Here is an 18,239-nt window from a genome sequence, read left to right as displayed (position 1 = left end):
TGCCTTCCTCCACCCATGAGAAAGGTTGTCCAACAGATTTCAGCCCACACTTATTAACCAGCCACGTTCACACACTCCCCCGATGTGTCCGCATTAACAAGGTCTTCCCGATCTGCATCACAGATGTCCTGACAATTCCTCTATGTCTTCCTAGAGGTCCCTGAGGACCAGCTTGAGGAGCTATCCATTTCAACATTGGAGGAAGAGGCTCTGCCCAACTCCATAGTAAGTGCCTCCTATTCATCTGAGATAAAAGTGTTGCTTCATGACTTTATTTTCTAGCTGAATTCAGATAAAGGTTCAAAATATTCAAGGCAGTTCATATAAACAGTTTTTAATTTGATGGATGAATTTCTCCCAGCAGATAACTTATTCAAAAGGATGTTTTTCAAAAATGACAACATAAATTAAAAGCTGGAATCGGGAGCAGTTTCCTCAGCAGAAACTCTTCCTTCCTGAAATGAAAGTTTTAATTACTGGTGAAAATGAGCTGGAGAACTCTTCCAGGAGGAGCTCCAGCCTTTCCCACAGGTGTCCTCTATGTGTTCTTTTGGGGCTATGGACTCAACAGCACATTCCCATTTGGTTTCTGAAAAGAAAAAGAGAACAAAAGGCCTGAATGCACAGTACTCAAGATGCTGACACCCTCACACTGTTTTCTTCTTTCTAATTGCAGGCGTGTGAACAAGCCAGTGAACATGGTAAATATTCAGGGATCATCCCTCTGATGAAAATGATCTAGTTGATGAAGGTGACAATCTCTTGCAAGCTCTGTTTGGAGAGTCACCCTGATGCTGGATTCCTAAAGGGGGTGAAGGCAGGGTGTGCAGATAAGAGACGGATCTTCCAGGAAAGAAAATGTCTGTGCTCTATGGTACCAGGAAACAACTGCATCATTTAGATGTATGGGTATGGGTCCCATGAGTGAGCCCATGCAGTGTGATTCTAAAGCTATCTGTCTGTGTGTGTTTCCTCAGGAGGTGTTTCCCTCTTACACTGGCTGTAGATTACCTAATTCTTTCCTCAACTCAGTTATTCCTCAAGTTTGGTTAATATTCATTTTGCTCGAATGCAGATGGTGCTGAGAAAAATGGACCAAGATATTTACCTCCTAAGTGGAAAAGGATAAACTGAGAACCTCGGGTGGTCCCAGTGTATCTGCTCTAGACCTTTTACTTGCACTTATCACTCAACCATGGGATCCTTAGTCATGGAGCAAGGGGCTCCCTGCATCTGCATTTATGCCTGGAGATACTAGAGCTCCAGAGGTCCAGATTGTGCCCATCATTGTAAGATGGGCTCAGTGGTCATGGAAACCAGGGCAAACATAGAGGGATTACCGCCAACATTGGCACAGTCATTATTGAGAAAGGCACCTTGGGATTCATATCCTCTTGGTGAATTCATAGATCTGAAAGTTGTCTTCCCTTGTTTAGACAGTACAGGCCATATCTGTCGGTGCTAGTGTCATTGCTTAACCAAGGACAAAAGCAGAGTGTCATCAGGGAGATATTTCATTGTACTGGGTGACATTACCATAAGCCTTACATTGGTTAAACCCTGTAGCACACTCTCAAGGGAAGGTGTCAAATAGATCTCACAGTGGAACTTAACACTCTGCTTGGTGACTCTTGTTGTAAACCTCCTGCACACCAGGGTCCAAGAAGGTCAAAGTTTACCCCATGCTTTCTCTCCATGATGAACTGTCCCACTAAATGTATGGCTTCAATGAGTGTGAACAGACACTGACTCAGTGGACGTGCAAATATTGTGTGGACAGTGAAGACTAGGAAGAAACATCACATGATAGATTATAGCTATTTGGCAAGGTAGGGGTGAATTCAGTCCTCTAACAGAGACTGCTTTTAATCAAGAACAAAATGTCACAGAAAACTTAGTAAGTGCATCAGCTGAAACTGAATCCTGGGGAGGCAGTGATCTAGGAAGAAATTCTTCTGGATAGGGGTGGTTTTGCAGAAGATATAAACAGGCAGGAGTTTCCTGAGTCTCTGTCAGTGAAAGGTGGCATGCATTTCAGTGTTTCTTTTTTCCCGAACTGTTAGATTATCACTAGTTAAAATACAGAAGTTTTGTTTTGTTATTTCCTGCTCCTCTGATTTGCTCTTATTTATACAACAAAGAGGATGATTCAACAGCAACTCAGCACATAGTTACTAATGCCTTGTGCATACACTCCACCCCATGCCCCTCCAATGAAAATGGCTCCTGAGAGGTTAGTGAGCACCTTACCTGTGTCCCTGTGCTGTTCTGTGTCCCTCCAGTTCCTCAAGAGGACATGGTGGTGGAGCTGCCCCAGGACTGGGCTGAAGACGAGCCTCTGAGGACTGTGGACGTAAGTGCACCTTTCTTAACCGGGGCAAGCCTGCGGCTTCACTGCTTTATTTTCCTTTTAGTCAAACACAGTTATAGTAGTCTGACAATTTACGTTACCACTGAGGCATGCGAATCCTTGGCTGGGAAAGTAGAGGGGATAAATCTATTATTAACACAGTCCTGATTGAAAAGGACATTTAAATAAGACAGCATCATTTATTACTGTAGGTACTTTGCTCAGCAGAAAGTGTTCTTTCTTGAAGAACAATTTGTAAAAGTTGGTCAAATTAAAACTGAGAGATCTTATGTGAAACAGACCAGTCTTTCCAACAGGAGATTGTCTGTTTTATTTTGGAGCCACTGAAATAAAGAGTGCTAGTTACCTGAGGACAAAAAAAACAGATAATAGAAGACTTAGTGCAGAAAATTCAAGATGCTGAGAAACTCACTCTGTTTTCTTCTCTGGAATCACAGGAATCCGGGGAAGCCTGTGAACACGGTAAATATTCAGGGATCATGATGCTGCTGAGGGACAATCCAACAGTTAAGGTGGGGTTCTCGGACTCGCTCTGGTTGGAGAGTGGCCCTGATGCTCGATTCCTACTTAGGGTGTGGGCTGTAGGTGCAGAGAGACTGATCTCCCAGGAAAGAACAATGTCTTTGTTCTATGGTACCTGGAAGCAACTACATCATTTAGATGTTGTGGGTTTGTGTGAATCAGGGTTGGGGGTCCATGTGTGAGCCCACGTGGTGTGATTCTGAAGTTTTGTGTCTGTGTGTGCTGCTTCTGGAGATGTTTCCCTGTTACACAGCAATAGTCAACTGTGAACTTTCTAAACACTTCTCACTACCACTGCACACTGACCATACATTACCTGATTCTTTCCTCAACTCAGTCTTTCCTCAAAAGCGAAAGTGAAAGTCATTCAGTTTGTATTCAAATCTTTGTGGCCCCATGCACCAGAGTCCATGGAATTGTCCAGGCCAGAATACTGGAGTGGGTAGTCTTTCCCTTCTCCAGGGCATCTTCCAAACAGAGGGATCAAACACAGATCTCCAGCATTGCAGGCGGATTCTTTAACAACTGAGCTATCAGGGAATCCATTCCCCCAAATAGCTTAATATTAATTTTCCTCAGGTGAAGATGGCAATTGGACAAATGGCCCAAAATCTTAACCTCCTAGTGGAAAAGCCAAATGAGTACCTAGGGTTGATCCAAATTTGGCTCTTCTGAATGAGTAAGCTGCTCCTACCAGTCAGCCACATGATCCTCGGTCATGTGGAAAAGGGGTCTCGGCATCTATGTCCATCCCTGGAGGTACTAGCAGGCCCAGGGGTCCAGATCCTGCCCATCATTATAATTATAAGGTGGGCACAGTGGTCAAAGAACCCAGGGTAACCATAGGTGGATTAACGCCAACTTTGGCACAGTCATTATTGGGAAAAGAATCTCGGGACTCACATCCTCTTGGTAAAGTCACAGATTCTGAATGTTGGGTGGCCTTTTATAGAGTGTAAGTCATATGTGTTGGTGTTCCTGTCTTTGTTTACACAAGGACAAAAGCATATTATCATCAGAGGTGTATTTCATTGTACTGGGTAACATTACCATAACCTCACATTGATTAAACCCTGTAGTACACACTCAAGGGAAATTGTCAAATAAAGCTCACAGTGGAACATGATAGTCTAGTGACCATGACTCTTGTTGTAAATCTCATACACAGCTGGGTCAGAGACAGTCAGGTTCACTCCATGCTTCCTCTCCATAGTGAACTGTCTCACTAAAAGTGTGACTTCTTTGCTTGTGAACCGCCACTGACTCGGTGGACTTGCAAACATTGTTTGGAAAATCAAGCCTGGAAAATAACATCGCATGATTAATAATAGCTATTTGGAAAGGTAGTATTGAATTTAGTCCTCTAACAAGAGTTTACTTTGAATCGAGAATAAAGTCTCACAGACTTGGTAAGTACAATAGCTGAAACAGTGGATCCTGAGGATGCAGTGATCTGGGTAGTAATCCAGAAGATAGGTGTGATTTACCAGAAGCTCTAAGAGCCAGGAGGGACATGCATCTCTGTCATTGAAAGCTGGCATGCATTATAATGTTTCACTTTTCCCATTACTTTGGTTATCACCAGTTCAATGCAGGCACTCTCTTTCATTGCCTTCCTGCTTGTCCCCTTTGTTGTACTTCATCCAGCAAAGAGGAGGATTCAAGAGCAGCTCAGTCCACAGTTACTAACCTCTCTCATGTACACATTCCACACCATGTCCCATCAAACAAACAAACAAGAAACCTGAGATCTTTGGAAGCAGCCTCTCCTCTGTCCTGATGGCCTTCTGTTTCCCTCTAGCTCCCCAGGAGCACCTCGTGGTGGAACTGCCCCAGGCCTGGGCTGAGGAATCGCCTCTCCGACCCCTGGAGGTAAGCTCAACTGTCTGTGTCTCACATAGACTGCTGCTTCACTTCTTTATGTTTCATTCAGCGAAATACAGTTATAGTCATCTGACAATGTATATTAGCACTTATGCATGCAATTCCTTGCTTGTGAAATATTGACGTTAATTCTGTTATCAACAGAGACCTGATTCAAAAGGACACTAAAAAATACCGTCAATTACTACTGTAGGTACTTTCCTCAGTAGAATTTTTTCATCCTGGAAACTGAAAGATCTTAAGTGAAAGAGCCCAGCCTTTTCAACAAGGGTCCTCTCTGTTTTTTTTTTTTTTTGGAACGATTGATTTTTTTAAGAGTTTAGTTACCTGAGGAAAACAAAAACTCAGATAACATAAAAGTTACTGCAGAGAACACACGGTGCTGGCAACCCTCACACTGTTCTCTTCTCTCTAATCACAGGCAGCTGGAGCAGCCAATGAACATGGTAAATATTCAGCGACCGTCCCTCTGCTGAGGAACAATTTAGCAGATGATTGTGGGGCTCTCTTGCCAGCTAGCTTTGCAGAGTCACCCTGATGCTGGATTACTATGGGGGGTGAGGACTGGAGGTCTAGAGAAGAGACTGATCTCCTAGAAAAGAACAATGTCTGTATTCTATGGTACTTGGAAACAGCTACATCATTTAGATACTGTGGGTTTCTGTGAATCAGGTTTGGGGGCCCATGTGGGGGCCCATGTGTTGTGATTCTGAAGCTCTATGTGTGTGTGTTTCCTCAGGCGATGTTTCCCTCTTACACAGCACAAGTCAACTGTGAACTGTCTCAACACTTCTCATCACCACTGGACATTGTCTATATATTACCTGACTCTTTCCTCAACTCAGCCATTCCTCAAGTTTGGTTAATATTCATTTCCCTCAAATGGAGATGGTGCTGAGAAAAACAGCCCAAGCTCTTGACCTCCTAAGTGGACAAGCAAACTGGGAACCTATGGGTGGTCCCAGTGTGTCTGCTCTGGACCCCTGACCTGCACTTATTGCTCAGCCATGATCCTCAGTCATGGAGCAAGGGGGTCCCTGCATCTACGTCCATGCCTGGAGGTACTAGCAGCTCCAGAGTTCCAGACTCATTTTAAGGTGGGCTCAGTTGTCATGAAACCCAGGGCAACCAAAGGTGGATTAACCGCCAACTTTGGCACAGTCATTAGGGTAAAAGGCACCATGTGGTCATATCTTCCTGGTCAGCTCTCAGATCTTGAAAGTTGTGTGGCCTTGTGTAGACAATGTTGGTCATATGTGCTGATGATAGTGTCATTGCTTAAACAAGAACAAGAGCAGATTCCATCAGGGAATCATTTCATTGTACTGGGTGACATTACCATAAACCTTACATTGATTAGCGGAGAAGGCAATGGCACCCCACTCCAGTACTCTTGCCTGGAAAATCCCATGGACGGAGGAGCCTGGTGGGCTGCAGTCCATGGGGTCACTAAGAGTCGGACACGACTGAGTGACTTCACTTTCACTCTTCACTTTCATGCACTGGAGAAGGAAATGGCAACTCACTCCAGTGTTCTTGCCTTGAGAATCCCAGGGACAGGAGAGCCTGATGGGTTGCCACCTATGGGGTCGCACAGAGTTGGACACGACTGAAGCGACTTAGCAGCAGCAGCACATTGATTAGACCCTGTAGCATACAGTCAATGGAAGGTGTCAAATAGATCTCACAGTGGAACTTGGTAGTTAGTCTAATGACCATTACTTTTGTTGTAATCTCCTGAACATTGTTGTAATCCTGGGTTAGACAAAGTCAGTGTTCAGCCTATGTTTCCTCTCTACAATGAACTCGCCCACTAAATGTATGACTTCTGTGAGTGAACAGCCACTGACTCCAGTGGACATGCAAGCATTGTTTGGAAAATGAAGACTGGGAAAGAATATCACATGGTTAGTAGTAGCTATCTGGAAAGGTAGGATTGAATTCAGTCCTCTAACAGAGTTTGCTTTTAATCAAGAACAAAGTCTGAGAGAAAACATACTAAATTCAGTAGCTACAAATGTGGATCCTGGGGAGGCGATGATCTGAGAAAAAAATCCAGAAGACAGGGACCATTTAACAGATGCTCTAAACAGGCAGGAGGGTCATGGGTCTCTGTCATTGAAAGCTGGCATACATTTTAGTGTTACTTTTTTCCCCATCATTTAGGTTATCCCTAGTCAAAACGCAGAAACTCTGTTTCATTTCTTTCCTTCTCCTCTCCTTTGCTCTCCTTCACCCAGCAAAAAGGATGATTCAACAGCAGCTCAGTCCATAGCTACTAACCTCCCTCATGCAGACACTCGACCCTATGTCCCCATCAAATAAAAGGAAAAAAAAAAAAAACAAACAAAAAAAAACAAAACAAGAAAGAAACACTGAGTGATTGATAAGCATCGTCACCCATGTCTGACTGCAACTCTGTGTCCATCGAGCTCCCCAGGAAGACCTGGTGGAGGAAGTGTGCTTTCTATAATCAACTTTCCCACAATACATATTGCCCTTGTGAAGGTGGACAGGAACTGACTCAGTGGACATGCACACTATAGAAAACAAATATTGATAGAAAAATATGATATCATTCATAGTGGCTCTTATTAAATGGCAGGAATTCAGTATTGCCAAATACTGCATATTTTATTTCATTTAAGAAAATTGATTAGTGAATTAAGAGAATAGCATACTTTGCCCAATATTGAATTCAGTTCTCTAACAGAGATCACTTTTAATCAAGTCCAAAGTCTCATAAAAAACATGATTAGAATATCGGCAACTGTAGATCCTGGAGAAGAGTGATCTGGGAAAAATCAAGGGACAGTGGTAATTTAGCAAGAGCTCACAATAAGCAGGAGGAGTCATGGGTCTCTTTCATTGAACAATACACACATTTTAGGGCTTTCCTTTTTTTAGATTGAATATTTCATGTTGATTAGGTTCCTCTAGCTAGAAAGCCAAAGTACTATTTTCATTTCCTTCTTCCTCTCCTTTACTTTCCTTCCTCCTCCAAAGAGGATGGATGAACACAAGTTCACCTCATGCTTATTAACCTCCCACATCTGGACACACCACCGCATGTCCACACAAAGAGCAAACCCCCTGAGTGATTCCTGAGCAGCCTCACCAGTGTTCTAACAGCTACTCTGTGTCCCTCTAGACTTCACTGAGGACCTGCCAGTCAACCCACAATGTGACAACACAGAAGAGACTCAGTGTTTCTCCAAGGCAAGCTTTTTTTTTTTTTTTTTTCTGGTATGAGATAGAAATATTGTTTCATTTCTCTTTCAGTAGAATTAAGTTGTGAGTCTGAGGGGTTTTCTTTCATATACAGACAATTCCCTTTGTTGGGATAATGTAGAGGAGAGTCTTATTAGCAACTCATGATTCCTCAGTCCACAAGATACTAAAATCGTTAGCATCCATTACACTCTGTAGAGTACAGATTTCTCTCTCCTGCAGCAACATTTCTTCTAGGAAAAGAATTGTGCAATTTCCAGCCTAAATGGACTTGGAGTTCCATCCTCCAGGCACAGGTCTTACCTTTCATCCTGAGTATGTGTGTGCTGATCTTGCTGGGTTCCCTGGACTCCACACTGCTCCTTATCAGGTTTTCAACTGTCACCAAATGAACCAAAGACTGTGCATCTATGTGATCTTACCCTCATAGCGTCTTCTCTTCTGTACTTGCAGGTGGCCCTTTCAGGATGTGAAAGTGGTATGTATTCTAGAATCATTCCCTTTGGGAGAAAAAACTTTGTAGATGAGAAAGTTGGGGCTTTCTCACTGGTTTTAGTGTAGAGGCCAAACTGATTCAAAATTCCTGCTGGGAATGAGTATAGGAGCCCTGGTGATAGCAAGTAATTTACAAGAGATCAATGGGGATGATTACTGTAGTTCCAGGAAGAAGCTGTATTATGGTTAATAGTGTAGGTTTGTGTCCAGGGGACTGGGTGTGTTTTTATGTATAATGAATAGTGTGATTCTTTGTGTGTTTGAATTTTTGGGTTGTGTTTTCCAAAATATCTGTCACCCTAAACGTCACTGTTAGTGGTGTCAGCCCCAAAATATTTCCCATCACAATGCACCATGAATGTTTATGTGTATAAAAATAAAACAAAGTATATACATTCACTGTATCCATTGATTTTATACCAAGTGAACATCCTTTTCCCAGGAAGACAAATCCCATCACTACCAAGGAAGATGTTTACAGGATTCTTTTTAATTTTTATTAAAATTTTTATTGGCTGTTCTTGGCCTTTGTTGCTGCCCAGGCTTCTTTCTACTTATGGAGAGCAAGGGCAACTCTCTAGCTGTGGTACATAGGCCTCTCACTTTAGTGGCTTCTTTGTTGCAGAGCATGGCTTCCAGGGCTCTTGGGCTTCCATAGTTTGGCACGTGGGCTCAGTAGTTGTGGTACATGGTTTACTTGCTCCACAGCATGTGGAATCTTTCCAGACCAGGGGTTGAACTCCTATCTCCTGCATTGTCAGGTAGATTCTTAACCACTGAGCCACCATAGAAGTCCTATAAGATTCTTAATGAGCAAAACTGTGTTTCAGAATCCCCTTTACTGGGTCAACCACACCTTCATATAATAGTAAATCTCATCACTTAGTAGGTCTTGTAGGATTTTGATTGCTCATTGAACAGACATTGAACAGACACTCCCTGTGTCAACCTCTTCCCAGGTCTCGGATCCACCCTTTTATTCTCTGCTTCCCTGAACTTTGCTTTCGATATGGCAGGTAAATGGAATTGTTCAGTATTTGTCCTCCTGCGACTAGCTTATTTCACCCTTACCAATAGCTTCCCACTTTGCTTCAAATGACAGGATTGCCTTCATTTTTAAAGGCTCAATCACATTCCAGTATATGTATGCACCACATTGTCTTTCTTGATCTATCTGCCCTTGGACACTGAGCAGTTTTTCTATCTTGCTTGTTGTGTACGATGCGACAATGGGTATGAGATTATAGATATCTCCTGGAACATTCTAGTTTTATCTCCTTTGGATATAAACTCAAATAAATGATTGCTGGATCTTATGATAATCTTAATAATTTTTTGAGGGACTTCCAAACTGTTCTATAATGGCTATGCCGTTTATCATTCCTACCAACAGGCACAGAAGTTCCACTTCTCTACATATTTGCCAACATCTGTTATTTTCTTCATATAATACACCTCCTGAAAAGTGATATCTCCTTTTGACTTGGTTTCCATTTCCACTAAGTACCCCACTTGCTACTTAGTGATGCTAAGCATATTTCCTATGTATATTGATCACTTCTATGTCTTCTATGAAGAAATGTCTATGGAAGCTTTTGAACATGTTTTAAAGTCAGTTATTTGCCTGATATTATTGTGAAGTTGTGTTTTAGCAGTTGCTTTTATATTCTGGATATTGGCCCTTTATTCAGATACAAAGTTTGCAGATACTCCTTTGATTCTATAGGTTGCCTGTCTATTGAGTTTTGAGGAGACGATCCTTTCTTCACTTGATAATTTTAGAACCTTAGCAAATATCATTTGGCCACAGGGGTCAGTTTATTCAAGTTTCCCTCCTTATGATTCCTTGGTCTCTCTGCCTGTTTTGCTGCAGGGAGAACACAGTTTTGACTGCTGTGGCATTCTTGCCTGTTTTGAATTCAGGAAGCCTGAAGGCCCCATTGTCGTTCTTTGCTCTCAAGACTGTTTTTGGTCTTTGGGTTTCTTCTGGGTTTCGTAGTTTGGGAGATTTTTTTTTTCCATTTTATTAAAATGACATGGGATTTTGTAAGTGGTTTCAATATATATGTACATCACTTTTAGGAGTATAGGAAGGTCAGCAACACTAAATATTCCAGTCTATGAATATGGTATGGTATTCTGATTACTTGTCTCTTCTTTTTTTCAACAGTGTTCTATGGTTTCCAGTGCACAAAACTTTCACTTCCTAATAAGCCCTTTCCACTGCCTTGCTTGGGTCCTCTAGAATCAGGGATGGGAAAGATGGGCTCAGGAAGAGAGTGAATATTCCTCCCTTCCCTCCATACCTACTTTCTGGTTACTTGTAGTACACGAGTGCTGGGCCATGCCCTTTACCTCTGCCCACAAATGAGCTCCCTCCTGAGAATTTTCTTTGAATCTGAGTGTCCACCTTACTAGGGCTTCACTGGTAGCTCAATTGTTGAAGAATCTGCCTGCAATGCAGGAGATCCTGTTTCGATTCCTGAGTCAGGGCGATCTGCTAGAGAAGGGATAGTCTACCCACTCCAGTATTCTCGAGCTTCACTTGTGGCTCAGCTGGTAAAGAATCTGCCTGAAATGTAGGAGACCTGAGTTCAATTCCTGGGCTGGGAAGATGCCCTGGAGAAGGGAATGGCTACCCACTCCAGCACTATTGGGATGTTCACAAGCGCTCTCCCAGTGCCTGGACTGGGTTCAAGAGCCCCAGATGTACCTACATATGAAGCATCTTATCAGGCCATCATATCATCTGGAATAAATGAAAAACAGAACAGGCAACTAGTTGCCTTTTCCTTGTCTGTGGAGCCCTTAGAGCTGAACTTTCCAGTGTAGTAGCCATTAGCTAGAGCTGCCTATCTATAATTAACATATTTGAACAATACTTAACTTGTTATATTGAAACAATCACAAAAAGCACACATTGCTTGGTCACACTAGCCATATTTCAAAAGTGTCCATAAGCGTTGGCATTTCAGCTTTGTAAGCTTGAATGTAAGAGCTGTATTGGGCCTGTAGAAGTGTAAGGTTAAAAGGTAATTTTCTTAGCCTCTTTCTCATGTGAATATGTTCAAATGTGATCACCATGTTGTTGAAGGGCTCTGACTCCACAAAGCACAGGGGAGGTCTGTGAGCCTGGAGGGAAGACCGGGGAGATGCTGTGTGAGCCAAGTGGAGGAGGAGAAATGGGTAGGTCAACTTGTATAATAACTGTATTATTGCTCATGGTTGTCTTTCTACAGAATGTTTTCTGGAAAACATTAGCAGCAGTGATGCGGAAGAGAATGCAGGTAGGGAACAACTCTCAGGAGGGATTTAGAGGGAGAGGGTTCCTGGACCATTTGAGTTACACCTGCTTCTTCAGAGATGAATATAAACCGAGGAAGAAGAAGGAAATATGTCTAGACTTGTAGTTTGTTCTTTTCATATTTTAACAATATAATAGAGCTATGTGTCCGTGTAGTTTATTCTGTTGTGCTTATAGTCATTTCTTCTTGCTTTTCCATTTAGAAATACCCTTTCTCACAAGACTCCTTGTTCCTTGCCCTTTCACCTGCCAAATATGAAATCTTGGCTTCTGGTTATTACCTGCAGTGTAGTATACATGAAGGACTTTAGCTTCATGTTTAAATTCTCCTATGATGGCCATATCCTAGTGGGCACAAAAGTCTCATAGTCACTTGACACTGGAGACCAAGTTCTGGCAGTGAGTTTCAGGTTGTGGGTGAGATATGAACTCTCTCCCTGTGCATTTTCAGGACGTGTGGCTTGCCCTCCTATTTGTCCTCATTGTTTATTCCTCATGTAAAGGGTGCTCTCAGGGTTGAATGAGTCAGAGCACACGTGCTCTTGCGTCCCTGCCTGGGCTGAGTCTGCTGGAGTTCATCTCAGAACCACACCTCCCCAAGGATGCTGTGCTGAAGGTGCTTCCACGTGAGAGCAGCCCATGTGTCCCTAGAGACCAGCATGGCTGCAGATTCTAGAGACTGTGAAGGGGCTGCTGGCTTTCTTTACACATGTTCTAGAAGCCCTACTGACCTGGTCTTCTGGGACTGACCAGACCTAGGTCAGAGACTCAGAGCAGCAGGACTCGGGGTGATTGCTCATCTTAGAACCCAATACTCCCTCCAGACAGAAGCTCTCGGTGGTTTTGATCACAATCTTTGCACACTCCTCAACTCGTTTATCTACCTTTCATTTTTTCACTTGTTTTACATTTGAGTTGTGGTATTTTCTTATATACTTTGAGTATGATCTCCCTTTCTGATATATTGTTTGTAATTTTTTCTGTAGGTTATCTTTTCATCCTACTGACTGTTGAAGAGACTATGCTTTCACTCTTTTCTTGTCTTAGAAACTTGGTGAATTTCATTTGACCCTATATCCATGAGTTTACTTGGGGCTCTTTATTCTGGTCTTTAGGGCTATGCATATGTTCCTATGTCACTATCATACAGCTTTGATCCCTATATGTTTGTAATGTATTTTGAAATCAGGAGGTGAGAAATTTTGAAATTAGTTCTCCAGATTATTGTGTCTGTTTGGAGTCCTTAGGGGTTCCATATATATTTTTGGATTTCTTTTTTCCATTTCTGGCTAAATGAAATGGAAAGTGTTTGCCTCTTTCCTCTCATAGGGTCTGGGAAACTTAAGGTGTTGCTGAGAGCATTAAGTATCTCCCAGGCCACTGAGGTCACGTCAGGCAACAGGATAGTCTCCGTGATGTGAACTTTTTGTCCTTCCCTCCCCTAGGACTCAGAAGATTCTCATGTCCATGTCAGGCCCTTCCTGAGAGTGATGGATTGTTTAATTAAGTAATGGACTGATTAGAGACTGTGGCCATACGCACATGGTCCTTCTTCTAATGTTTCCATGTTGGAGAACTCTAGGGTTGGTGGAGGCTCAAGGAGGAAGGAAAAGAACAATGACTAGAGGAGAGAAATGATGAAGGAAGTAGAGGGGAAACAGCGGGAGAAGGAGGCAAGCAAGGTCGTGGGCAGAGATGCATGGAGACAGTGACCACCTGGAGGAGGAACACGTGGAAATGGTGTCATTCCTCATCACTCGTAGACAAGCTGAGGGTGGCAACAGGATGTTGGATGTCAAAGACCCACTTTTTCATTGCAGAAGTGAAACACTGAGGCCCTGGGAGGTCCCTGGAGAAAAGGGCACCAGGGGTCCCAAGGCCAGGTTGTGAGGAGCACAGGGTCCCCTGGTCACATCCTGACTCTAAATCTCCCCTTTGCTTTCCCACAGCCACTCCAGATGAGTGCTGCCCTCAGACACCAAGAAACTGCATGGCGCATATTGAGGATTTGGAGGAGAGCAAGACTATAGAGGTCATTTATTTCTTCTTTCGTATCTTTTAAAAATGTTCTCTCTTATTCTGATCAATAGACTCTTCTTTGCAACCCTTCCCTTTCTCCTCTTGCCCTCTTTTTCTGATTAGCCTTCTGCAGGACCTGGTCTCTTGTAGGCACTTGGGGACCTAGGAGCTTATATAAAATCTATGAATCTATCTTCAGCCCTATTCCCCCATTTTCTGAGCATTTCCCTACTCCTGACCTCATGTCTGCACCCTTGAACCTGGTTTTGTCACCACGAGTGGCCTGAGCAGGAGTTGAGGCTGGAGTCAGCAGGTCTGGACCCACACAGCTGAAGGGCCCCCATGAAGTCTGCACTGCCCTGAGCTACCCCATATAGTTGCTTTCCTACCCTGGGAGGGATTGGACCTACTTGACTGATCTCTTCCTTCCAGAGACCAAAAAGATATCTGGTCATCTTTTTGAAGACTGCTTCAGAAGAAGTCAGCAGCGATGATGAGGAAGACCTGGAAGAGCAAGAGTGAACATGGGACCTGGGGTGAAAGGTGAGGCAGAGGAGGGCCTGTGTCTCTGTCATGACCCCACTCGCTTGTTGGTGCTTCAGAATCACCAGCAGAAACCATGGGGTCTGCTTCTGAGTGTCACCACAAACGTAGAGACAAGAGGGTGGTAACAATCTGTGCAGACGAGTGGAGGATGCCCTGAGCATGTCTCCCCAGGGCCCAGGTCCCGTCCACAGACGCCCCCGGGGTTGCTGGACTGGCTCCTCTGGCAGCTCTTACATTTGCAGGGAGGCTGGGGGGCACTGTGGGGCCACCGTGTGCAGGAGTCCAGGAGCTGCTGTTCCAGAGTTCTCTCTTTAAAGATCCCCCCATGGGGGTTTCCTCATCTCCCTCTGCAGGATCCAGCTCTGCCCTCCCAACCCCGCTAAAGGCAGCAGGGGGAATCCCTAGTCCATCACCAGCTGTAGAGAGAGGTTGGGGCGGCCCTGCCCTCCCCAGTCCTGGGCTCTGGGAACAGAGTGAAGGAGACACAGGTGCCCAGAAGTCGTGCAGGCAGGGCGTCACCTGGCAGCTCTGCATCCCTGTGGGTGCTCCCTGGTCCTGAGGGTCCCAGCCAGCCTGGGGGTGCCCGAGTCTGGGGTCTCTCAGGATCTGGAACCCTGGGGTCCTAGGTCACCTCAGGGCAGCATCTCTCAACCTGAATTTGGAGGTTCTGTAGATTCTTCTGTGTATGTGTCCAACTGAAGACACACCAGAAAGCAATTTAGTCCTTTGTGCACTTGGGATGGTGGTGCTAGTGGTAAAGAACCCTCCTGCCAATGCAGGAGACACAAGAAAAGGGTTTGATCCCTGTGTATGGAAGATACACTGGAGAAGTAGATGGCAACCCACTCCACTGTTCTTGCGTGAAGAATCCCAGTGACTGAGGAACCTGGTGGGCTATCATCCATAGGGTTGCGCAGACTCAGACATGACTCAAGCGACTGAGCAGCACACTTGGGATGAGTGGCAGGATTCAAGTTACTCATGTTCCTTTTATTTTGTTCCCAAGTCTGTCATTAATAACATATCTTGTTTTATGATCGTTTGAAAAGAAATGTCTTCTCTCAAATTTCAATGTTGCAATATGCTAAACAGATAAAATGTACTTTTATAATATAAAAACAGTTTAAAAGCAGAAACCTCAGAAGAGTTTGGTTGGGGCTTAGAAATGATTATTCAGGAAAACAGAGATTCCAGGTGTCTGTCCATTTCCAATGCTCAGGTGTCAGGAGCAGTTGTACTGTGTAGGATGGGTGGGCAGGTTCTCCTACCCTCTGTGTCATCTGACCTCCTGCTCCTCCCAGGGCCTAGAGGGAAGAGGGGACCCAAGCTTTCAATCCTGAATCCCAAGTCCCCCGATCCTTTGCCTGAGTCTCACTGTCCAGGGGACCCATCAGTTGAGGTTTGCCAGCCAGATGCCCAGGTGTACTTGCTCCTGTGGGACATTTCCAGACACTCCTTACTAACAGACAACACCCTCAGCAAAGAGCAGCAAACAGACCCAGTGCCCTGCAGATCTGAGCCCCAAAGCCAAGGCTAGATGCTGGGAAGTCTTCTGGGTCCTGCTCACCCTCCCCAGGGAGCCCTCCTCTGTCTGACTCTGCACCTCCCAGGACTCCATCACCTGTGTTGGTGTTGCAGGCTCTGCTCTGAATCCCTGAAGACCTGGACCTGGACATCATGCTGGACCCTAGAGGGGATGGAGCCCCCACAGCACCCGGAGCCTCATCTGGACCAGATCAGGGGAGGCCTCATTGCCTCTCTCCTGAGAGTCCTCATTTAGTACAGCTTCATTTGTTTTGCTGTGTTGATGTAGTATTAGTTTTATCTACAGTTTTATCTTTATGTTCTGTATATATCTATTTGTTCCATTTATATATGTAAGTTTTTTCATTAAATGTTTTTATCTATTTACTTTCAAAATAACTTTTTGTAAAAACACATATGTATAAAGTAACCTCCTCAACAGAGGTAGAACTTAAGAAATTGTCATAAGCCAGTCACCTTAGTGTCTACAACCGGGATCATTTCCCCCTTCACGCAACTCAGTCTTTGTTGTTTAAGAAACTGCAAATTTATTTCTAACATCTATCCTTCTGTCATTGTCTTTAAGAATTCTGTTTTCCCATATCTGCTCATTCCAGTAGTCATAGGAGATCAATATTACCCTTTCAAGACTTGTATGTCAGGATTTTTCAGAACTCAGTCTGCTTTCAGGGTAAAAAGTTCATGATCCATCATTGATCTCCGTTTGTAGCTTAAGCATGTTTCTCTCTTTTCTTCTAACACAGAGGATTTCTCTCCAAAAAGGCTCTTTAAATTTTAGTTGTCATTCCTTATATTTCTCCTGCTTTTTTATTCCAGCTGCCCAAAGGACTATTCTCATTGACTGTATTCTCATGGTGTACATTTGTCTCCCAAACTCATTTATTTTATAAGGTAAGTTTGTAAGTCTTAATCTCTCTCACCCAGCTCTCTCATCACCACATCCCTCTCCTCTCTGTAAATCACTTCTTTGTTCTCTGTTTCGATGACTACATTACTGTTTGGTTATTTTGGTTCGCTGGTTTTGATTTTCAGTTTCCACATTCAAGTGACATCATACTGTATTTGTCACTCTGTCTGACTTATTTTCCTTAGCATAAAACCCTCTAGGTCCATCCATTTTCTCACAAATGACAAGATTTCATTCTTCTTTTCGGCTGAGTAATAATCCATGCATACCACAGCTTATTCATTCATCTCTTGATACACACTTTGAAAAAATACCCATAAATGGAATTGCTCAATCATATGGTATTTCTGTTTTAATTTTTGGGAAAACTCCATACTTAGAGTATATAACTTAAGATATTACCCAATAATTGACCCTAATATCTAAAGTGGGTATTTTCTACATAACTGAATTATTTAGACTGACAATTCAGTTCAGTTCACTTCAGTTCAGTCACTCAGTCGTGTCCAGTTCTTTGTGACCCCATGGACTGCAGCACACCAGGCCTCCCTGTCCATCACCACTCCCGGAGTTTACTCAAACTCATGTCCATTGAGTGGGTGATGCCGTCCAACCAACTCATTCTCTGTCATCCCCTTGTCCTCCTGCCTTCAGTCTTGCCCAGCATCAGGGTCTTTTCAGTGAGTCAGTTCTTCCCATCAGGTGGCCAAAGTATTGGAGTTTCAGCTACAGCCTCAGTCCTTCCAATGAATATTCAGGACTGATTTCTTTTAGGATGGACTGGTTCGATCTCCATTCAGTCCAAGGGACCCTCAAGAGTCTTCTCCAACACCACAGTTCAAAAGCATCACTCCTCGGTGCTCAACATTCTTTATGGTCCGAATCTCGCATCCATTCATATTCATAACTACTGGAAAAACCATAGCTTTGACTAGAAAGACTTTTGTTGGCAAAGTAATGTCTCTGCTTTTTAATATGCTGTCTAGTTTGGTCATAACTTTTCTTCCAAGGAGTAAGTGTCTTAAATTCATGGCTACAGTCACCATCTGCAGTGATTTTGGAGCCCCCCCCAAAATAAAGTCAGCCACTGCTTCCATTGTTTTCCCATCTGTTTGGCATGAAGTGATTGGACCAGATGCCATGATCTTTGTTTTCTGAATGTTGAGCTTTAAACCGTTTCCTTCACTCTCCTCTTTCACTTTCATCAAGAGGCTCTTTAGTTATTCTTTGCTTTCTGCCATAAGGGTGGTGTCATCTGCATATCTGAGGTTACTGATATTTCTCCCAGCAATCTTGATTCCAGCTTGTGCTTCAGCCAGCCCAGTGCTTCTCATGATGTACTTTTCATATAAGTTAAATAAGCAGGGTGACAATATATAGCTTTTGATGTACTCGTTTCCTGATTTGGAACCAGT

General features: G+C 43.6%; 1 protein-coding gene across 1 annotated transcript in view; it reads left to right on the top strand.

Annotated features, from left to right (window-relative positions):
• Positions 1 to 16,286, top strand: part of LOC123327534 — a 39,821-nt gene extending 23,535 nt beyond the window's left edge. The window contains exons 3-11 of the mRNA XM_045165894.1: positions 677 to 701; positions 2,283 to 2,353; positions 2,809 to 2,833; positions 4,695 to 4,765; positions 5,199 to 5,223; positions 11,743 to 11,790; positions 13,757 to 13,839; positions 14,259 to 14,369; positions 16,011 to 16,286. Of these exons, the coding sequence (XP_045021829.1) occupies positions 677 to 701; positions 2,283 to 2,353; positions 2,809 to 2,833; positions 4,695 to 4,765; positions 5,199 to 5,223; positions 11,743 to 11,790; positions 13,757 to 13,839; positions 14,259 to 14,348 (438 nt within the window). The 3' untranslated portion in view covers positions 14,349 to 14,369; positions 16,011 to 16,286. The remainder of the gene's footprint in view (positions 1 to 676; positions 702 to 2,282; positions 2,354 to 2,808; positions 2,834 to 4,694; positions 4,766 to 5,198; positions 5,224 to 11,742; positions 11,791 to 13,756; positions 13,840 to 14,258; positions 14,370 to 16,010) is intronic.
• The last annotated feature ends 1,953 nt before the right edge of the window (positions 16,287 to 18,239 follow it).

The sequence above is a fragment of the Bubalus bubalis genome, chromosome 5, assembly GCF_019923935.1.
Source record: "Bubalus bubalis isolate 160015118507 breed Murrah chromosome 5, NDDB_SH_1, whole genome shotgun sequence".
NCBI lineage: Eukaryota > Metazoa > Chordata > Mammalia > Artiodactyla > Bovidae > Bubalus > Bubalus bubalis.
Note: the sequence above shows the minus strand (reverse complement) of the source record. Positions and strands in the feature narration are given on the sequence as shown.